The sequence below is a fragment of the Lithobates pipiens genome, unplaced genomic scaffold (assembly GCF_037356315.1).
Source record: "Lithobates pipiens isolate NorthernLeopardFrog02 unplaced genomic scaffold, aLitPip1_a1.2 Scaffold_28, whole genome shotgun sequence".
Classification (NCBI taxonomy): Eukaryota; Metazoa; Chordata; class Amphibia; order Anura; family Ranidae; genus Lithobates; species Lithobates pipiens.
The window spans coordinates 215,815,510-215,839,008 of NW_027507789.1; the positions used below are offsets into that span (position 1 = coordinate 215,815,510).

A 23,499-nucleotide genomic window follows, 5' to 3' on the forward strand; every position below is an offset into this window, starting at 1 on the left:
ACAGGAACTGGGGCAATGAGACCTTGATCCAGAAGACCAGAATAGACTCGATGGGGAAGACCAGAATAGACTCGATGGGGAAGACCAGAATAGACTCGATGGGGAAGACCAGAATAGACTCGATGGGGAAGACCAGAATAGACTCGATGGGGATCTGCTAATCTGTCTAGTGACAAAGGAAGGTTTGAGATAAGAAACCAAAAACCAAGGAGAAGGCAAGGAGCAAAACTACTGCTTATAGCCCTTTAAAACCACCACTCATACCCAGGCATACAAGATGCAAGTTGTCCAGGTGTCTGCAAATGTGTAAAAAAACAAAAACTCAAGCACACACTTAGGTAAAAAGGGGGCGCACCTTCATGCACATGAAGACTTGTCTGAGGATTTGGCAAATTTTGATATGGTGCAGGTCAGAGAGGGCTTGTAATCATTTATAGGTTGGGTCCCTAAAGACAGGAGCATCTATCACCGGTATTGTGGTCAGTTTGTTGAGGTGCATGCTGCTGAATCCACATTGGGAGCAGAATTTTTTTTTTTTTACAAAGTCCTCTTAAAATAAAAGTCCTTCAAAATAAGCATCTTATCAGGGTGTTTCCAATCTCCATAAAGGAAGACCTGGAAATAAACTAACTTCAGATTGGTGTGCACCGCATCATTAGGACCTGAAACCGGCTCCTTTAATCTGAAAGTAATGGTAGAAGATTATGACTGCTTAGATGCAAGTTCATTGGGTAAAAACTGGAGGGGCTCAGAATTAGTCTCTGCAGCTGAGGACTCAGACCATTAAAGCCATGGACAGATAATATACAGAATCTGCAGTAGGGTTGCCACCTGTCCAGGATTCACCAGGACAGTCCAGGTTTTGAATCATTTGTAGTCAGAGTCTTCAAGCGGGAAATGCGATACTCCTAAGAACCAAGGCCTGAGGTGTGCCTTGGCCTAGCTGGTCGGTATGCCTGAGAAGAGGGCATACCCTGAATGTAAGAATAAGAACAAAATACTATGAGAATGTATGAAACTGGGGAACGGGTGGGTGGGAACCCAGAAAACCTACCGACACTGGCCCTGCCAGAGGAGGAGGTTTAAATAGCCCTCTCAGGCTCCTCCTACAAATCCAGGCTGGCCTGCGGCCAGCCTTACAACGTGTCAGACAGGAATGTGGGTCAGAACAGGGCCTGACCGGAGGGTGAGGGGGCATTATGTGTGCCGCGTTACTATTCTCTTTGGAGAGCCCAAAAGGTGTCCCAGGTCTGTTACAATCCTATAGTGTATACTAAAACTAAAAAAAAAAAAAATGTACTGTGCGGCGCTAAAGTGTCTGGGTTTGGCTTGAAGAAAAAGTCTCAATCCTAATCTGCAAGGAAAGGCATGGGAGTGTAAACAACTGGATGGTGTAGTAAAAAACGCCAGGCAAGAGGTCAAAGGAGCCAGCCACATCCAAAAGAGGTAGAAAAGACTCCAAAGTTGGAGAAAACTTTAGAAACAAGAAACAGAGGGCAACATGATTCCAGGCTGAAAACGTCAGCTGCATTAATAGGTGTGCTACAAACAGCACAGGAGTTGTTAACAGAGAGTCAACCAAAAACACCCAGTGCAGCGGGATTGTTCCGTAAGTTGCAGTCAGACATTATAAAGCGGATGAAGGTCAGAACCAGAACTAGCTACAGGCACCATAGGCAGGCAGCAGAAATGGACCAAAGACTGGAGTTCTATGTGGCTCTTGCAAGCAGGAACAGCAGTGGGGAGATGCTTCCTGAGTTGTGGGAAAAAGTGTGAGTTCTCAGCACTTCATTCAATGGATGATGTTGGTGCTCTCAGTACCAAAGCGTTAAACTCTTTGATGGAAAGCAGAAATTTCAAAGGCACTCAGTAACCTAAGTAAATGAGGTAGCTCCTGGTGATCAGCTAGATCAGCCTACACACAGGGCAAGTCTTTGGGAACAGGGAAGTCGCTTAGATAATGCCAATGGCTCTGGACCTGGAAAGTACTCAGCAGCTAAAGGAGTTACCAGAATGGAGCCTGGAAAGGGCTTTATGTGGAAAGCAGTGCCTGAAGGTCACTTTCCACGCTATCCCCATAACATCCAGTCCAGCTGGATTTGAAAGTTGAACTCTAAAAAAAGCCTGACTAAGTATGGGCTTTCCAGATCGCCGCAATCAAAGAGACATGTAGAAGTGATGTGAAGAAAAGCGTTGACTGAAGCAGTCTTGAAGAATAAAATGTAGGTTTGGTCTTTTACACAGTAGAGCTGAAAAAAATTGTGGCTCCCCCTAGGACACTAGCAAATAACGGAGCATTGCTGGTAGTCGGAAGGGTTATCCTGTGCTGGTCCACGTAATGTTTGCACCCGCTTGACAGGGACAAAGATTAGCAGAAGGTAGAAGTTCTAGACGAGTAGGGAAATGATAGGAACAGGTCATCCTTTTGGAGACCTCCCCATTTGGGCCTGGACCAGTCAGACCGCATTCCAACCCTTAAGACAGACATTGTTGGGACATCTGAGACTTGCTATGCTACACATTGCTGTTGCTTGCCATGAGTGTTCCAGATCGGATGCGTTACCATCAAGTTTGTTGCGAACTATTGGAATATGCATTAATACAAGTTGTGTTCTCTGGGAACTGGAGACTGGAATTACTGCCGCCACACCACGCTGCACCTCCCCACACAGTTATTGGATGATCTGTTTATAAAATAATAATTGATGGAACTTCTCACCTTTCCTTCTACGCCCACCCCGCAGTCAGCTTCCTGGATCATGCTCACATCATTCCCTCCATCACCTGAAACCAAAAGACAAGGAGAAACATTTGTTAGTTATTCACAGAACTGAGCTACACTCACTTCAAATCTAACCGTTATGGATCTGGTCTATGAAAAAACAGAGAAAACGGTCATCCAGAGTCCTTATTTCACTTTCTGCAAGGATACAACCTACACTTTTATTATCGTTTTCGTCAGCCCCAGCATACCAGGTGACAGGGTCATGTCAGCCCTTCATAAGGTTTCCATTTGGAAAGAATCTTGGTGGATGTTTCACGATACTAAGCTAAGCAGGGCAATAACTTCTCCGCAGGATGTGGAAATCTTGCAAAAAGATCTGAACAAGTTAATGGGGGGGCAACTACATGGCAAATGAGGTTCAATGTGGAAAAATTTAAAATAATGCATTTGGGTGGAAAAAATATGAACGCAATCTATAGACTGGGGGGAGAACCTCTAGGGGAATCTAGGATGGAAAAAGACCTGGGGGGTCCTAGTAGATGATAGGCTCAGCAATGGCATGCAATGCCAAGCTGCTGCCAACAAAGCAAAAAGAATATTGGCATTAAAAAGGGATCAACTCCAGAGATAAAACGATAATTCTCCCGCTCTATAAGACTCTGGTCCGGCCGCACCTGGAGTATGCTGTCCAGTTCTGGGCACCAGTCCTCAGGAAGGATGTACTGGAAATGGAGCGACTACAAAGAAGGGCAACAAAGCTAATAAAGGGTCTGGAAGATATTAGTTATGAGGAAAGTTTGCGAGCACTGAACTTATTCTCTCTGGAGAAAAGACGCTTGAGAAGGGATATGATTTCAATATACAAATACCGTACTGGTTACCCCACAATAGGGTTAAAACTTTTTCGCAAAAGGAAGTTTAACAAGACTCATGGCCACTCATTAAAATTAAAAGAAAACAGGTTTAACCTTAAATTACGTAGAGAGTTCTTTACTGTAAGAGCGGCAAGGATGTGGAATTCCCTTCCACAGGCGGTGGTCTCAGCGGGGGGCATTGATAGTTTCAAGAAACTATTAGATAAGCACCTGAACGACTGCAACATACAGGGATATACAATGTAATACTGACATGTAATCACACACATAGGTTGGACTTGAAGGACTTGTGTCTTTTTTTAAAAAAAATTTTGTCTACATGGAGTAGTGATATGGGGCAGTATATAGGGCATATACAGTGCTGCAAAAAAGTATTTGGCCCTTTCCGATTTTTTATTAATTTTTGCATATTTCTCACACTTAAATGAATCAGATCATCAAACAAATTTTAATATTACACAAAGATAACCCGAAGAAATCCAAGATGCAGTTTTTAAATGATTATTTAATTTATTAAAAGGGGAAAAAAGCTGTTCAAACCTGTCTGGCCCTATGTGAAAAAGTAATTGCCCCTTCCCATGCTGAATCAGGAACTGTAATTAACCACAATTTTTTGGAAAGCAGAGTTTAAATTTCACTTGCCACACCCAGGCCCGATTATTGCCAGACCTGTTGAATCAAGAAATCACATAAATAGAAGCTGTCTGGCAAAGTGAAGCACGCTAACAGATCACAAAAAGCCACACATCATGCCACATTCTAAAAAAAAAAAAAAATCAAGTACAGATTAGAAACAAAAAAGATTGAACATGTATCGGTCTAGGAACGGTTTCAAATCAATTTCTAAGGCTTTGAAACTCCGGTGAACCATGGGGAGAGCCATTGTCCACAAATGGAGATAACTTGGAACAGTGGGAAACCTTCCCAGGAGTGGCCGGCCTACAAAAATGACTCCAAGAGCACGACGACGACTCATCCAGGAGGTCATAAAAGAACCCAGAACAACATCTAAAGAACTGCAGGCCTCACTTGCCTCAGGTAAGATCAGTGTTCATGATTCAACAATAAGAAAGACTGTGCAAAAACGGCATCAATGGGAAAGTTCCAAGGCCAAAGCCACTGGTGACCAAAAAGAACACACAGGCTCATCTCACATTTACCAAAAAACTTCTGGATTATACTCAAGCCTTTTAGGCAAATATTCTGTGGACTGATGAGACAAAAATAACTTTTTGCAGGGTGTGTGTCCAGTTACATCTGGCATAAAACCAATACAGCATTTCATACCAAGAATAACATACCAACAGTCACACATGGTGGAGGTAGCGTGATGGTCTGGGGCTGCTTTGCAGCTTCAGGACCTGGACACCTTACCATAATTGATGGAACCATGAATTCTGAGCTCTACCAGAAAATCCTAAAGGAGAATGTCCGGCTATCAGTTTGTGACCCCAAGCTCAAGTGCACTTGGGTTATGCAGCAGGACAATGATCCAAAACACAACAGCAAGTCCACCACCAAATTGTTCAAACAAAGCAAAAGGTTTTGGAGTGGCCTAGTCAAAGCCCGGACTTAAATCCAATTGAGATGCTGTATCATGACCTTACACAGGCCGTTCATGCTGGAAAACCCTCCAATATGGCTGAATTAAAACGATTCTACAAAGAGTGGGCCAAAATTGCTCCACGCAATGTGAAAGACTCCGTTATCGCAAAAGCTTGATTGCAGTTGTTGTCGCCAAGGGTGGCACAACCAGTTATTAGGTTTAGGGGCAATTACTTTTTCACATAAAGCCAGGCAGGTTTGGGCAGCTTTTTTGCCTTAAATGAAACCGTCATTTAAAAACTGCATTTTGTATTTACTTGGGTCATCTTTGTGTAATAATAACATTGGTTTGGTGATCTGAGCCATTTAAGTGAGACAAATATGCAAAGAAAAAAAAAATAAAAATCAGAAAGGGGGCACATACTTTTTCACACAACTGTAGATGCATCTTCAAGGTCCTGTGCAAAGAGGGTTTTGGGTAGAAGGTTGCCTTCTCGAATGGAGTTAAGAGCTTTCAAAAAAGATTGGAGGAAATAAAAGGTAAAACAAATGGCCTGTAATAAAGGATTGTATCAGTTATTTCAAGGCTTTAAACCTTCGCTGGTGTTCTTCCTTAAGGGCTACAGCATACTATACAGTAGCATGTGGCGCTAAATTTTGATCATAGTGGAAAGTTTAAATCTGAACTCCAGACACAAATTTTAGGATATATATGTATACAAGCGCATCTATACCTTTTAACATTTTGTAGGCGTTACAATGCTCAGACCCCATTGTCAGTCAGAAGCCCAGCCTTCTTTGTTCTATGAAAAGCTTTCCGCTCTCCTTATATCCTGATCATTAGGCCGGTGACCGCTGAGCCCTCTATCCCCCTGGCTACCAGTCTTGTATATTCCCCACTGTAGTTCTTCGTAAATGGAGAGTGATTACGTCAGCACTTACCTGGGAGTCTCGGACACCTGGTCTGATCTGCCCATTGTGCTGCATAGTTAGATTGACAGGCCAGGAATTTGATTTGCTGCACACGCCCACAGTCCCACCAAATGCCAGGGCATGATGGGATTTGTAGTCTTAGCCCTTGTGCACACGGTCGGACATTCCGACGGAAAATGTCCGATCGGACCGTGTTGTTGGATAATCCGACTGTATGTGGGCTCCATTGGACTGTTTCCGTCAGAATATCTGACGGACAAAGTTTTAGAGCTGGGCTATAAAACTTTCCAACAACATGATCCGATCGGACCTTGTCCGATCGTGTGTAGAGAATTTCCGATCGGACAAAGTGCCACGCATGCTCAGATCAAATTCCTAGACCAAAGCTATTGGCTACTAGCCTGAACGTAGTCCCGTCGTAATAACGTCATAACATTACGTACGATCGGATTTTCCGACAACTTTGTCCGACCGTGTGTATGCAACACAAGTTTTGGACAAAATCCGTCCAACAAAATCCGACGGATTCTGTTGTCGGAATGTCCGACCGTGTGTACAAGGGCTTAGGCCCCTTTCACACTGGGGCGATGCGGGCGTCGGCGGTAAAGCGCAGCTATTTTTAGCGGCGCTTTACCGTAGTTTTAGCTAGCGGCCGAAAAAGGGTTAAAACCGCCCGCAAAGCGCAGCTGCAGCGGCGCTTTGCCGGCGGTATTGCCGCTCTGTCCCATTGATTTCAATGGGTAGGAGCAGTTTAGGAGCGGTGAATACACCGCTCCTTCACCGCTCCAAAGATGCGGCTAGCAGGATTTTTTTCACTGTCTTGCCAGCGCACCACTCCAGTGTGAAAGCCCTCCGGCCGGTTTTTTTCAGGCGCTACACAGGCGCTATTTTTAGCGCTGTAACGCCTGAAAACCGCCCCAGTGTGAAAGGGGCCTTAGTGAGTGACGTCAAACACCAAGGCTGGTTACAAGTTTTTTTTTCTGTTCAACCCAGCGGGCTGAATGAAAAAACACCTGAGAGGTCACCATTCTAAGCCATGTTAGTGTGGCGATCTCCCCCCTCTGAGCTATTGAGTTCTGACAGAGGACTCCAATCAAAAAGACCAGAGATTGTCAATCCGGAAAGAAGACTGGGTATGCATAATAGCCCATTATGACATTGCCTGGCAGAAGGAACATTTTAGTAGGGCCAAAGCTTTTTAGGGCTCTACTTTTCCTGTGGGTCAGAGGAGTGCACTTGGTTCTTTGCTCTCGTGACCCGTATTCAGTGGACAGCGGGCTAAATTCCACGGTCGATTGACATCACTCAGTCACTTCAGACTCTGGAGGGACTTTTATATCGGGATCAAACCAGATGCCTGAGCTGCAGCTGCCTCAGCCCCTCAGTGCACCGCTGAGAGCCTGAGCTGCTCCAAATAGAGCTCGTAGAAGCCTGAAACCATATAAATCTGCTAAGCATGCCGAGGCCCGGTTGGCAGCAGGTTCTTAGTCAGGAGCTGGTAGGTGCGTGAAATCATACCCTTAGGGGACGAGCCCTCTAAACAGATTTTCTCAAACTCAGTTAAAGGGGAGAATCGGAGGTTCATTACCAGAGATTGCGTGGATTTGTAGCTAAAAAAAAGGCTTGTCTGGGCAAGTCATAAGCATCCCTCAGATCTTGGAAGGACCGCAAGGTTCTGGTATCCACCAATTGACCGTAGTGAAATAAGGCCCTGTGCATCCAGAAGTGGGACATCTGCGAGGTAAAACTGTCTGGGACATTGGGTGTGAACAATGTTTTTTTTTTTTAATCCCATACTTCTCTTTTAATGTATATCTAATGCCAAAAAAAGTTTTGTTTTTTGTTCTTCATATAGACTCATTGGGTAGTTTTCCCTTCCCAATTTCTCTCCTATAGACATGTCAAGCTGTCTGAAGGTGCTATACAGACCGCCACTCATTTAGAAGACACACATGCTTTATAAAAGAAGGGAAACAAAATGTTTTATAAATGATGCTGTATGTCTCCGTATATTTCCCCTGGTTGCTATAGGCAACATAAAAAAATACCTATGTCAGACACTTTTGGTTCCAAAGCTCACAGTGAGGTGCAGGTGTGGTAGGTGTGCAGGACCACAATGTGGCCCTTCTTCACAGATCTGAAATGTGGGGAATTTCTCATCATGATGAGACAGTCATTGCTGGAGACGCTTCACAGGAAAACATCTTGTGGTTCTGCTTAATACAGGTGCAAAACCTCTACAATCGCAAGTGTCACATATTGTGCTGTCACAGTAATACCCTTTATTTTCCACCCACAAAACAAACAAGATATAATCTGAGAAAAAAAACTGCAGCACCTCAGATTTGAACAGAGATAAGTGTAAAAAGTAAATGTGACAGCAAAGAAGAAGAATTCATCAATCTCATTGTATCATAAACCCGCATCAAATGTCTACAAGTCACTTCTTCACTGAGCTCCACGGTGTAGAAAATGCTGTGATTTCTCAGAAGTAGATCAGCAAAAAACCCTCCTATATAATAACTGCCCCTTTCAGCCAGTTGCCAGCCCCAACATGAGATGGGATGGTTCTCAGCATCATCATCAGCTCTAATCACCGACACATGTCAGTCCTGACATTCAGTCTGAAAATTGCTCAACAGGGTGTGTTTGGTGGTGGTGGTGGTGGAGGTGATGGACATTCTGGGTTTGTATTTTGTAAATCAAGTATTTTAATTGCTTCTACTGAAAGTGAATAGCTCAGAGGATATCAGAAGTGACCAGAGCATCGTAGATTCAAGTTCCAATTCCATAGACCCAAGCCTGAATCAGCGAGGGAAACTTGGAGGCCATGGACAACCCACCAGTCTGCCCTAGTCTCAGGTCTCCACAGCATGTGTGGGCATTATTTGGGTTGTGGACCTCCCCCACTCTAGGCTTAGTTACCAAGGAAAGCCCATTCAAAATGTGGGACATTAGAATACTGCCTCATATCCTGAGTGGCTGCAACATGTCTGTTTCTAGACAGAGGGGACAGCCCTGCTGTAATGGGTGATGCTACTTCACAATTTCCCAATGGTTTTGGGGAATTGTTTCTGTACCCCCTGAGGGTACAAACTTTGGGAATCCTGTTAAACTACAATTATAGGGTGCACAGTGCTTCATCATCAGAGTCCTCCTTGGCCTGCCAGGTCTCTACTGCATACCCGTTTTTTTGTGGCCAGGCTCATCATGGGTTATGACCGCAGAAGCTCTAAGCATTCTCCTATGCCTTCCAGTGCAGTCTATTGCTGGTCTGCCCGCAGCCTTAGAGGTAGCCAGCTAATTGGTCACAGTGACCATTTCTGATTCTGACACCTCAGTCATTTCCTGACACTCTTACCCTTTGGAAAATTGCAGTCTTCTGCTATTGACTCAGCCTGCTGTCCCCAATCTCCGGTCTTTTAGAACACCTCCAGCTGCATAGAACTTCCCATTACACCAGCTCTTAATGGCTATCCTCCAAAAAGGGACTGGAAAGCACCCTTATGGATCTTGGAGATCCCCCGATTATATACTGGATTTATTTTGGATTTGGGACTTTTTGATGAACAGTGGTCCGTGTCACCTTAACAAGAAAACCACTAGGTTCCTATTTGGGTGTCCTCACACTCAAGGATTCCGTGGACCAACACTTAGAATACCTCTTTAAGATCTGTTTTTTGCTAGTGATCCCTACTCTCTGCCTATTCCGACTGTGACTTTCGCTTGTCAAACTGTGGCTGAATGGTCTAAAAACCTCAAAAGGATCCCTCTCCTACACCAGTGGATTATATCCAGTTTGAGTGTGTACATCAGATGTCATGCTTCAGCTGTGATAACCTCCTAGAAACATCTCAGCGGGTCTCTCATATGGATTTAATGCCCATACAAATGTACAGGGTAATCTGGTTAAAGTGCTGGAATGCAGCCACTGCATCAAAGTAGTGTCTGGACCATCTGTTCTTTGAAGAACAATGTCTTTATGATCCTCCCCTTGATATTATCATGAGGGATATCACTGGACAGCAGAAGGTCCAGCGTAAGAAGTTTTTGGAAAGAAGGTTGGCTAAGTCCCACTCCTTTCCTCCTCTTATTCCTGGAGCAGGCACACCCAGACTTTCCAGGCCTAGATCTCTGGCCGCCTGCAAAGTCCAGAGTAGGAAACCTGCTAGAAGCCCAACACAAAAAGGTACAACCCAACGTTTGTGTGGGGGGGACATTTTTTTTTCCATTTTCTTGAGTAGCTTGCCCTTTAGGTGCAGAAAGTGCCCCTTTCAGGATTATAGGCTGAACCCTCAACAATAGTGCTTCCTTGGTTCCTCACCTTCACCCTGTTTTCAAACAAACCTATGTTTGTCCCCTTGAGATCTCCTGCAACCAAGGATCTTGCCCTAGCTCTTTTACCGGTTTGCTATTAGGAACTGCATCACAACCTTTCAGGTCAGGAAGATGCTGATCCCTTCCAGCAGTCTTGTGTTGGTATCAGATCTACTATCCCCTTGTCCCTTTCCACAGGGACCCTCAGACCTTTGTTTTTTGTCAGGATGTTTACTTATGGTTTACTGTTCTCCTGGGAACAGTAAAACCAGAACAGTAAAACAGTGAATATGTTCTGTGCCCCTTGATGGACTTCAATAAAAGGATTTAATGGAGAGTAAAGAAATCCTATTTTTTACGATGTGTATCTTCTGTCATGCAAGAAACCAAGGGCTGCCACGTCTGCTCTCCTTTTAAAAAAGGTTTGTTGCCTGCCATTCGTGCTAACTTTGTGGTTTCAATACTTCTAGTCACTGCCCAGAAAAAATACAGATTGGAAATTTATGGAGACTTGGAAAGCTCCAGAGACGTGACCAGCTAAAATTTTCAGAAGCACATTAGCAACACATTCCTCTCATGGCAATTCTCTTTTGTGTTACTTGAACTCCAACGATGTAAATAAGACAGCAGGAAAGATTGCAGTACACACTGGATGTTCTCAGGGGTGACAAGCACAACAGCTCCATACCCACAGCGCAGGTCAGCTTCCCCGTCCTTTCTTGCAGCAGCCGCACAATCTGAGCCTTCTGGGTGGGAGCACAGCGGCAACAAACCACAGCAGGGCATTGACAAGCCAGTTCCATAAATTCATATTCATAATACTTCAGACACACCTGCAGGACAGACAGAATACGAATTAGGACTAATACTGTGGAGGGGCAAAAAAGTATTTGATGCCCTGCTGATTTTGTACGTTTGCCCACCGACAAATGATCAGTCTATATTTTTAATGGTAGGTTTATATTTCAAAATATCCAGATAAACACATTTCAGAAAAGTTATAAAATTGATTTGCATTTTAAGGAGTGAAATAAATATTTTATTCCCTATCAATCAGCAAGATTTCTGGCTACCAGCTGTCTTCTATACAGGTAACGAGCTGAGATTAGGAGCGCAGAGAGTGCTCCAAATCTCAGCTCGTTAACTGCATAAAAGAGACCTGTTCACAGAAGCAATCAATCGATCAGATTCCAATCTCTCCACCATGGCCAAGACCAAAAAGCTGTCCAAGGATGTCGGACAAGATTTTAGACCTATTCAAGGCTGGAATGGGCTACAAGACCATCGCCAAGCAGCTTGGTGAGAAGGAGACAACAGTTGGTGCGATTATTTGCAAATTGAAGAAACACAAAATAATGGTCAATCTCCCTCGGTCTGGGGCTCCATGCAAGATCTCACCTTGAGGAGTTTCAATGATCATGAGAACGGTGAGGAATTATCCCAGAACTATATGGGAGAATCTGGTCAATGATCTCAAGGCAGCTGGGACCATAGTCACCAAGAAAACAATTGGTAACACACTACGCCGTGAAGGACTGAAATCCTGCAGCGCCTGCAAGGTCCCCCTGCTCAAGAAAGCTCATGTACAGTCCTGTCCGAAGTTTGCTAATGAACATCTGATTCAGAGGAGAACTGGGTGAAAGTGTTGTGGTCAGATGAGACCAAAATTGAGCTCTTTGGCATCAACTCAACTCGCCGTGTTTGGAGGAGGAGGAATGACTCCAAGAACACCATCCCCACCGTCAAACATGGAGGTGGAAAAATAATTGTTTTTCTGCTAAGGGAACAGGACAACTTCACCGCATCAAAAGAGACAATTGATGAGGCCTTCTTTCCCTCAGCCAGGGCATTGAAAATGGGTCGTGGATGGGTATTTCAGCACGACAATGACCTAAAACACATGGCCAAGGCAACAAATTGCTCTTTAACCAGGCTGTGCATTTCTAAGCTTACTCTTTAAAGTTGCTGAAAAAAATAAATCAAAAAGTTTGTAGAATCTTCACTCCATTGCCAAGCTATGCTACCTAAAAGATCTACACAATTCCGAGTGCATTGGATACCTGCATCCTCTGTGGTTCCCCGTATGTTATTAAAGTCTCTCTTAGTGGCATCGTTGGCAAGAGAACCACAAAATTATAAAGTGCCTCCTTTAAAAAAGGGCTTTTTTACACATCCTGTATAAATACCTCCAAGGAGTCCCCAGATATAACCAAGGCGCAGTCGTGCTTTCTCCGAAATGCATTCAGCTCCAAGTGGGCTTCTCCTCGGTTTGTTACCTACAGTAGTACACAAAGTATATATTTGTTAGATCTCAGGCTACAGTCACTCCATATAATCCTTCCATACCCTGTGTCCTTTCCTGGGATACTCACAGACCGAAATATGTGTATGTCCTGGTTTCTGGTCACCAAATGCGCATTCTTCGCTGTGCAGGTTGCAGTCTCTAGTTTGTCCCCAGTCAGCATCCAGACCTGAAGGCAACAAATAATAAAATAAAAATCTGGTGATTTCCACATTAAAACTGTAAAATATAATATAAGGTTTTAGATCATGCTTTACAATATCATGCTACAGATGTAAATTAGGTTCATGTTATTTGAATATATTGTTAATGGGCACTTTCCAGATGCACAAACTCACCTAACCCTTTGTGCGACTGCTGCTTAGATGGCTACTTGTTGATATAGGGCAGGGATAGCGAACCTTGGTACCCCAGATGTTTTGGAACTACATTTCACATGGTGTCCATGCACTCTGCAGTGTAGTTGAGCATCATGGGAAATGTAGTTCCAAACCACTGGGGTGCCAAGGTTCACCATTACTGATATAGGTGGTCATGTGACTTACTTTTCTTTTTCGCATATGACGGCACTGGTGTTTGTTAGATTTGGTGCAGGGTTTGCAATCAATATAGACATGTACGCCCTCACAGCACTATGACCAATCACTTTATTTCCATACCTTCATGCCAGCATTTCGTAAAGTCTCCAGAGTAGGGCGGACATCAGCTTGCAGTTGGTCTTCTACTCCGGTCAGACACAGCAGTTCCATTTCCATTTCCAGGCTCTCTATCACGGTGGCCACTTTCAGTGAACGGTCATGAACACTAAGTTTTGCCTGAACATAACGTGCCTGAGCAAAAAAAAAAAAAAAAAAAAGAAACCTTGAGATCAGATTTATGAATCTATCACAGATAAAATTGGTCAACCTGAGACTTAAGCCTAGTACACACCATTCGTTTTTATTTGTTCAACCCAGTGGGGCCTACAGTTTTCTTTCCCATGGTTTATAAACTAGGGCTTTGAACGCTGCCCAGGTCAAAATCCATACAGATACAATTGAAGATGACTGTTAGGTGAGGGCTTGTTATCTTAAAACAGGGGTCTCCAAACTTTCTAAACAAAGGGCGGGCCTTTAGGGGGGCTGAACTGTGGGAGGAATGGTGCCCCATCGGTGGTGTCAGTGGGAGGAATGGTGCCCCATCGGTGGTGTCAGTGGGAGGAATGGTGCCCCATCGGTGGTGTCAGTGGGAGGAATGGTGCCCCATCGGTGGTGTCAGTGGGAGGAATGGTGCCCCATCGGTGGTGTCAGTGGGAGGAATGGTGCCCCATCGGTGGTGTCAGTGGGAGGAATGGTGCCCCATCGGTGGTGTCAGTGGGAGGAATGGTGCCCCATCGGTGGTGTCAGTGGGAGGAATGGTGCCCCATCGGTGGTGTCAGTGGGAGGAATGGTGCCCCATCAGTGGTGTCAGTGGGAGGAATGGTGCCCCATCGGTGGTGTCAGTGGGAGGAATAGTGCCCCATCGGTGGTGTCAGTGGGAGGAATAGTGCCCCATCAGTGGCGTCAGTGAAAGGGATGGAAAAGGGCAAGCAAAGAGCCACATCTGGCCATGGGCCCCAGTTTAGAGACTACCATCTTAAAGCATATTTAAAACCAAAACATGCTATCTCTGCCCCATTGGGGAGTCATCCTTTCATTTCATGTCCTATATACACAATAGGAAGTGAGATGAAAGATCTCCACAAATATCCCATCTGAGACAGATGTTGGCACAAACTTCCACATTGGAAGATTTCCCCTCTTTTCCTGTTCTGGTGACAATACAAATTTTGGATTTTCCTCCAAATTCAGTCTTGGGGACATTGGTCACCACCAAGTCAGTGACTCTGTCCAGCACAGACGAAGCAATAACACTCAACAGATTTGTTATCTGTTCTCTACTATTTTCAAAACTAAGAAAATTATGTTCAGGCTTTGGAGGGGGCTGAATTACTAAAACTGGGGAGTGCAAAAGTCAGTACAGCTCTGCATAGAAACCAATCAGCTTCTAGCTTCAGCTTGTTCAGTGAAGCTTTCACAATAAAACCTGGAAGCTGAAGCTTATGCTCTGTCCTAGTTTGCCTATGAACAATGTGCATGCATAGTCAAGCGGACATCAAAGTCCATTAAAATCTCTTTGGCTGAACCTTTATTCATCCCCCACATTGACGTTACACATAAAGACAGCGGATTAGAACTTTTCCTAGAAATATTAACCTTATTTCTAGAGACAAGATCTGCATTTGCATTAGTCTGGTACTCTGAGCAATCTTACCTCGAAATCCTGATACTGCTCCTCAGTCAGGGACTTTTTGGCCACAACTAAGACCCGGAGCCCTTCTCGGGCCATATTGCCGCACTGAGGAAGAAAACAGATTCAGGTCAGAAGCCAATCATTACGGTGCTTGTGGTGTACCCGATACACGGCTCATGGTCTTAAAGCCGAACTCCGGCACTTTAAAAATTTTAAAAAATGACCACGATCACAAAGCCTGTCCCATGTCTGGCTGTTGCTTCCTTGTTTAAATCTTTGACTTTTATTAACCCTCGCACCGAGGTGTAAGCAACAAACTTCTGGTGCTGAAACTTACAATTGTGTGGATGTCACAACCTCCCCTCCTCCAATCACAGAGCGCCTTGCATTTATTAGAGAATGCATGACAGTTTACGAATGGCAGGGATGTCGAGCAAGCAACTCGTAGTGATCTCAGTACTCCCGGCGGGGGCCAGTGCCAGAAGTTTGGCTGAATCGTTCGTTGGTAGCAGCTTGCAGCCCTAAAATAATTATTTCTATAACCTTTTTCCTAGAAAAGGGCAATGGTTTGCAGTCACACGGTTTACCAAAAAGAAATCACGGTAAGGAAAGGCAGACAACCCTGGCCTCCATAAAGAAGGCAGGGACATTTTTTAATATCAATTGGCCCATGGGCAAATGTTTTCTTGGGCCCTCCCGAATCCACTTAACTATTTCGGGGCTGAAGGGGTAGCTGCTCTGGGTCCTAAAAACCATAACTGGGCCTGGGGCAGCTGCCCCTTATGCCCTGTGTTAAAGACAGCCCTGAAAGGACGGCTGTTACCCTCTAGATTTGTGTGCTTATCTCTGCAGATGAAGGAAGACTGGGAGCATGCACACCTTGAGGGATACTGGAGTTGCTTTCCTGTGTGATTGAGGACTTCCTGACCGTGAACATGGCCTCCCATCTTCTGAGTGTGTACGGACAGGTGTTTAACAGGACAAGCAACAGTTCGACTTCAGGTGACATCTCTGTGCTTTCAGCTCATGCGTCAGTAATGACCAATGGATCCAACTCTTACCTCTTCCTCCAGCCAATCATTGTACTGCACAATTCCTGCCATCACCACATCCGCCCCTTTCATGTAGAACGTTATTTCCCCTGTGGAGTCTTCCTGGATTTAAAAAAAAGAAAAAAGCAGAACACAAGGAGGCTTAAATATGAGAAATTAATTTAGTGCACATGACATTATACACATGTTCAGGGACAGACATAGGGAGAAAATACTACACATCAGGGACAACACTGGTCCTATCTGCGGTCTCTGACCCAACCGGCTTTGGTTCTCTGTTCCTCTGCCCGGCAGCATTAGAAGGCCATAACCATCACTCCCACTTGTTAATCACAGGTCTATGAGGGATCACAGACCAGCTATGGGCAAGGACACTAAAAGAATGAAAATCATCAAAGATCTGCCAGGTTCATTGCTGTGGTTGAGATATAGGCAGTGATCATTTTGGCGACAAAATTAACACTATTTTAGTAGACTAAAACTATAAACAATTCATATGACTAAGCTCTAACGAGCAGGGCTTTCCGATTCCTACTGAATTATTATTATTTATCCCACTACCCCTTCCTCCCTATCCTTCTCTTTTGACACACATCGCATTTGTCTGTTTTCTCCCATTTCTCTAATGCCGCGTACACATGATCTGAATTTTGGTCGGAAAAAGCTCCGACGGGATTACGCTCTTGCATACACACGGTCACACCAAATTCCAACCGTCAAGAACGCGGTGACGTACAACACGTACGACGGGACTAGAAAAAGGAAGTTCAATACCCACTGGCCAATAGCTTCCGTCTCGTAGTTGAACCTGAGCATGCGTGAGTTTTTGCGCGTCGGAATTGCATACACATGAACGCATTTTCCGATACGAACTTTTTCTGACTGAAAAATTGAGAACACGCTCTCAAATCTTTTGCTGGACGAAAATTCCACCAGCAAAAGTCCGATGCAGCATACACACGATCGCATTTTCTGAAAGCTCCCATTGGTCTTTTGCTGTCCGAAATTCCAATCGTGTGTAAGGATTGCAGTGATCTATCGGCCTCCTGGACCAGTATCACGCTTCTTTGATGACTTCTCTGCCTGGCTACCCTACTTTCTCTCCTCTGCAATAACCACTATTATCCTTTGTGATTTCAACATCTCCGCCAATGTTAACAGCCCGGCTGCATCCCAACTTTTCAACTTAACCTTATTGCTTTGACTTTACACAATGGACACCGTCCCCCACTCAGTCTGATTGTAATACCCTCGACCTGGTTTTCTCCAATCTTTGCACCCCCTACAACCTCACCAACACCCCCTTTCCTCTCTCCAATCACAACCTCATCATTTTCACAATGTACTGGTCTCCAACCAGCTGTCCCACCAAGCAGAAAACAATTACCTGCAGAAACCTTCGCCACCATTTCTTCTCTTTTCTACTCTGCAACCGACCACCTCCATGACAAAATCTCACCCCTGTCCTGCCCCGACCTGGCCACCTCTATCTACAACAGTTCATTTTCATCCTCACCAGACTCGCTTGCTCCTCTCACTACACAAAATGCCAGGCCCCAACCATTACAACCTTGGCAGACCAACGATACCAGAAACCTTAGGAGACATGGCCGAGCACTGAAGCGAGTGTAGTGAAAAACCAACTCCCAGCATGCATTCACAAATATAAATCTGCCTTCTTAAAATGCAATTCCTCCCTCCATTCTGCCAAACAAACCTACTTTGTCACCTCATTAATACTTGGTCCTCCAGTCCTCATCGTCTCTGCTCTACTTTTAACTCTACTTTCTCCACCATCATCTCCACCCAGTAACTCCCCTTCTGCTCACGAGATTGCCAATCATTTCAAAAACAAGATTGATGCAATCCATGGGGACACCTCCACTGCACAGACATCTAACCCACTTAACATACCCTGTACAAATGCACTCTCAGCACTCTCCTCTTTTGACCTTGTTACTACCGAAGAGGTCTCTAAAGTTTTCTCAGAAGCCCGCCTTACCACCTGTCCCCTGGATCCTGTTCCCTCACATCTATTACAGTCACCCTCTTCTACCCATCTTATGCTCCCTCACTCATATCTTCAATCTCTCCCTCTCTACTGGCACCTTCCCCTCCCCTCTAAAACATGCCCTGATCACCCCCATACTTAAAAGCCCACACTGGATCTCGCCAGCCTGAACTTAGGACTAATCTCCTTGCTCCCGTTTGCCTCGAAACATTTATAACGCTTAGTCTACAACCATCTTAGCTCCTACCTCACTGACAGCAACCTCCTTGACCCCTTACAATCTGGTTTTCGCTTGCTACACTCCACTGAAACTGCCCTACTGAAACTCATTAATGGCCACTACTCCATACTCCTACTACTCGACCTCTCTGCAGACTTTGATACTGTTGACCATCCCGTCCTCCTCAAAAAATTCCACTCTTAGCCTTCAAGACACCGCTTTCTATTGGCTCTCCTCCTACCTATCGCAGCGCTCCTTCGGTATGACTTTTAACTCTGTTTCTTTCTCTCCACTTCCTCTGTTAGGGGTACCTCAAGGTTTCGCTTTCTCTTCTCCATTTACACCTCCTCCCTTGGGTCGGTTAATAAACTCCCATGGCTTCCAGTACCAGCTCTATGCTGATGACACACAAATCTATCGCTCTACTACTCGCCCTACTCCTTCAGTCTCCTCTCGCATTACTAACTTACTAACTGACATATCAACATGGATGTCACACCACTTCCTCAAACTCAATCTTTCTAAAGCCGAGCCCATAATTTTTTCTCCAGCCCAACTTCTCCATCAAGATCAATAATACAACTATCAGTCCCTCCCCTTATGCCAAGGTACTAGGTGTAATCCTAGACACGGACATGTCCTTTCAGCCCCAAATCCAATCACTGTCCAAATCACGCAGACTAGCTCATTGTGAATAACTTACCTGAGATGGCATGACCCCAGCTGGAAACGGCACAATGCACCCTTTCTAAAGTGTGCATGCGCCGTAGTCATCGCCGCTCGCCTTTTTTTTGTAAATGTCTCCTAAACCGTGTAGGTTTAGGAGATAATCCAGCACCTACAGGTAAGCCTTAAAGAGGAAGTAAAGCCTAACTAAAAATAAAAATAGACCCTGCAAGTCAAAGGCATAATGAGCTAGTATGCATTACTAATCTAGGCTTACCTGTAGGTCAAAGTGGTCTGTAAGAGTTTACAACCACTTTAATATAGGCTTACCTGTAGGTAAAAGTGATTGTACAGGGTGTACAACCACTTTAAGATCTCAATTCCTGACAAAAAGTACATCCTTCTGAGATCCTTCTGAGATAAAGAGAACATTTAAGCAAACACTGAGCAACACGCACACGTTCCTGTAGAAACGGCTGTCCATATAAGTGGGTGCTGAAGTGACCACCGTCTGGAATGGTGTCCAAAGCAAAAGAAGGTCACCAGCACACCAAGGATCTCCAGAACGAGTCCAAAGCTTTATTTCAGCACATCGTTACAGCAGATAGCAAAGTTTCTGAGCCACACAGGACCCCTTCATCAGGCAGGTGACAAATGATATGACTGATGAACGGGTCCTGAGTGGCCCCAAAACGTTGCTATCTGTTGTACCGATGCGATAGCTGAAAAAAAAAAAATCCTTTGGACTCGTTCTGGGGATCTTTGGTATGCTGGGGACATTCTCTTGGGCCGCTATTGTCAATCCCCCCAATCGGGGAAGAAAGAAAGACAGAAAGAAAGAAGGGAAGAAGAAAAGAGGAGAAAGAAGGGAAGAAGAAAAGAGGAGAAAGAAGGGAAGAAGAAAAGAGGAGAAAGAAGGGAAGAAGAAAGGAGGAGAAAGAAGGGAAGAAGAAAGGAGGAGAAAGAAGGGAAGAAGAAAGGAGGAGAAAGAAGGGAAGAAGAAAGGAGGAGAAAGAAGGGAAGAAGAAAGGAGGAGAAAGAAGGGAAGAAGAAAGGAGGAGAAAGAAGGGAAGAAGAAAGGAGGAGAAAGAAGGGAAGAAGAAAGGAGGAGAAAGAAGGGAAGAAGAAAGGAGGAGAAAGAAGGGAAGAAGAAAGGAGGAGAAAGAAGGGAAGAAGAAAGGAGGAGAAAGAAGGGAAGAAGAAAGGAGGAGAAAGAAGGGAAGAAGAAAGGAGGAGAAAGAAGGGAAGAAGAAAGGAGGAGAAAGAAGGGAAGAAGAAAGGAGGAGAAAGAAGGGAAGAAGAAAGGAGGAGAAAGAAGGGAAGAAGAAAGGAGGAGAAAGAAGGGAAGAAGAAAGGAGGAGAAAGAAGGGAAGAAGAAAGGAGGAGAAAGAAGGGAAGAAGAAAGGAGGAGAAAGAAGGGAAGAAGAAAGGAGGAGAAAGAAGGGAAGAAGAAAGGAGGAGAAAGAAGGGAAGAAGAAAGGAGGAGAAAGAAGGGAAGAAGAAAGGAGGAGAAAGAAGGAAGAAGAAAAGGAGGAGAAAGGAGGAGAAAGGAGAAGAAGAAAGAAGACCCCACGTTTCTACAACGCTCATCAATTGTAGTATGATCTCAGTGATCGTCGGGGACATGCCAAAATGTACAAATGAGCGCCAGAGGTGCTGTCCTCTAAATACCAGAGTGGAGATGGCATATATGGTATTTTAATTAGGGACACAGTGTTTATATATAATGCACCACACAAGCCATTGTTTCCAGATAAGAGGCGAGAAGGTTACTGCTGGTGTAATCAGCCGTTAAATAGCTGTTATTATTGAAGGTGTTTAATGACATGTATGTAGGAAATGGCGCGCAGGGCCAGTTTCCTGAGCATTAATGCTGCCCCAGAAAGCCTCACGAGCCGCTCCAACATAAATAGCATGTCAGCGGACCCTCGCGTGAGTCACTTCCTCCTCCGGGGGTTCAGGGGCAGGTTAGAACTTTCTCATGTTTACAAAAGTATCACAACATCAAACCGTGTAAAAAGAACACCTATTCTACAAAAATAACACTCCTCCTCCTAAAAAACATGCCCAAGATACTGCCAGCATTAGGGGCGGTAAGCGGCCACTTACCACTCCCTGCCGCACCGAGTGATCGGTCCTCCGGGGGTCACCATTTGCTTCCTCTTTGCATCACAAGTGGCTGTGCTCTGCTTATTTTCTGCGTGCCTTTGTAAAATCTGCAACCCCTGTATCACTGCCAAGGTGACCTCCCTACCTTCTTTATTTGGATCATCAGTAGAATTAAATCTATACAGTACTGCGCAAATGTTTTTAGGCAGATGTGAAGAAATGCTGTAAAAGAATGCTTTTAGAAATATATATTTTAAAGGAGTTGTAAAGGCAGAAGTTTTTTTTTTTATCTTAATGCATGTAATGCATTAAGATAAAAAACCTTCTGTGTGCAGCAGCCTCCCCAGCACCCCCCTAATTACTTACCTGAGCCCCTTCTTTCTCCAGCGATGTGCACGAGTGTCTAAGCCCTCTGGGTCACTCCTCCTGATTGGCTGAGACACAGCAGCGGTGCCACTGGCTCCTGCGGCAATCAATGTCAGTCAGCCAATCAGGGGAGAGAGGGGGGTGGGGCCAGATGGGGGCTCCATGTCTGAATGGATAAATAGATGTCAGAGCTGGGCTCAGCCCTTCCTTCTCTAAGCTGGCCACTCAGCCGTCGGCTAATTGCCAGCTCCTATCTCTCCAGTTACTCAGCTGTTGATGATCCTGCTCGTCAGTCCTGCCTACTTAAGCCATACAGTCCAGAGGTTCTCTGTCTTTGCCTTGGTCTCCTGCCTTCCTGTTTAAAGACTGGCTTTGCTGTTACCCCTTCCAGCTCCAGATCCTGCTTGCTGTTCCACTAAATTGATCCCAGACTTCTGGCTTGGCTGACTATCCGTTCCTGAACTTTGGCTATGTTTTGACTACGTTTGTTCTTTTTTCTTTTATTATCAAACAAGTGTGATTTAACGGTACTTCTGTCTCAGCCCGATTTCATGGTTTCTGACAATGGAGCTCTGACTCTGGTGCCACCATAGAGAGCTACTGGCTGTGGGAGCACTCGATAGTAGGAGGGAGGGGCCAGGAGTAGAAAAGAGTGACTCAAGAAGAGGAGGATCCAGGCTTCTCGGTGCAAAAACAACTGCATAGAGGAGGCAAGTATAACATGTTCGTTGTCATTTTATTTATTTTTTTAAACGAGACTATAAATCACTTTAATTGTTTCCTTTTATCAATTTACAAAACGCAAGGAGAGCAAACAGGAGAAAAATCCAAGTCAAAATTTTTGGTGCGACACCCCTCCCTTTAGCTTCAAACCAGCAGCGGTTTGTATACTTGCCCACTTATAGGATTAGAGTCAGGTGTATGATTAACTAACTATACCAAGCAGGAGCGAATGGACAATTTCCTATGTAGGTTGAAACACAACCATTAACTGAAACTGTATAGGAGGTTTAAAACTGGGTGAGGAACACCTAAACTCTGCTACTAAGGTGAGGTTGTGGAAGACAGTTTTATATCACAGGTCATACACCATGGCAAGACTGATGAGCATAGCAACAAGACAAAGGGTACTTATACTGCATCAGCAAGACTGGGGGTTTCAAGATGTGCTGTTCAAGCTCTTTTGAAGAAGCACAAAGAAACAGGCAATGTTGAGGAGCGCAGAACGCAGTAATCGGCCAAGGAAACCTAATGCAGCATATGAGACACATCATGCTTACTTTCCTTCAACATCAGCACAGAACTGTTAGCCCTTGTACACACGGTCGGAGATTCCGACAACCAAATCCGTCGGATTTTGGCCGTCGGATTTTGTCCGAAACTGTTGCATACACACGGTCGGACAAAGTTGTCGGAAAATCCGACGTGATGACGTTATTTCGTTACGACGGGACTACGTTCACGCTAGTAGCCAATAGCTTTGGTGTAGGAATTTGATCTGAGCATGCGTGGCACTTTGTCCGATCGGAATTCTCTACACATGATCGGAGTATATCCGATCGGAGCATTTTGTCTGAAAATTTTACCAACAAGTTGGAAAACTTGGTCCGTCGGATACTCCGACGGAAACAGTCCGATGGAGACCACACACAGTCGGAATATCCGACAAAACGACACATTCCATCGGAATCTCCGACGGTGTGTACAAGGGCTTAGAAACAAGTGGGGCAGAGGAACACCCATCTGTCTGGAGAAGTCTGACCAGAAGTGGTCATCATGGAAGAATTGCAGCCACAAATCCACCATACCTCCAATGTGGAAACAAGGCTAAGCGACTCAACTGTGCAGGAAAACATAGGCACTGGGGGGCGCATAAAAAAAATGTCAGCAAGCGTTCTGGACAGATGAGTGAAAATGTGAAATATTTGGCTGTAGCAGGAGGCAGTTTGTTGGCGAAGGGCTGGAGAACAGTACGATAATGTGCGTCTTTAAGGCATGGAGGTTTCTTGCAAGTTTGGGGTTGCATTTCTACAATGGGAGTTGGAGATTTGGTCAGGCTCAATGGTGTCCTCAGTGCAAATACTGTAAATACAGGCAGATGATAGTT

General features: G+C 44.8%; 1 protein-coding gene across 1 annotated transcript in view; it reads right to left on the reverse strand.

Annotated features, from left to right (window-relative positions):
• The window catches only part of ATP9A (ATPase phospholipid transporting 9A (putative)), a 177,004-nt gene that overhangs the window by 48,022 nt on the left and 105,483 nt on the right, over positions 1 to 23,499 (reverse strand). The window contains exons 16-22 of the mRNA XM_077460534.1: positions 16,030 to 16,122; positions 14,990 to 15,073; positions 13,357 to 13,527; positions 12,768 to 12,866; positions 12,582 to 12,671; positions 11,084 to 11,228; positions 2,720 to 2,784 (exon numbers count right to left, since the gene is read on the reverse strand). Of these exons, the coding sequence (XP_077316660.1) occupies positions 2,720 to 2,784; positions 11,084 to 11,228; positions 12,582 to 12,671; positions 12,768 to 12,866; positions 13,357 to 13,527; positions 14,990 to 15,073; positions 16,030 to 16,122 (747 nt within the window). The remainder of the gene's footprint in view (positions 1 to 2,719; positions 2,785 to 11,083; positions 11,229 to 12,581; positions 12,672 to 12,767; positions 12,867 to 13,356; positions 13,528 to 14,989; positions 15,074 to 16,029; positions 16,123 to 23,499) is intronic.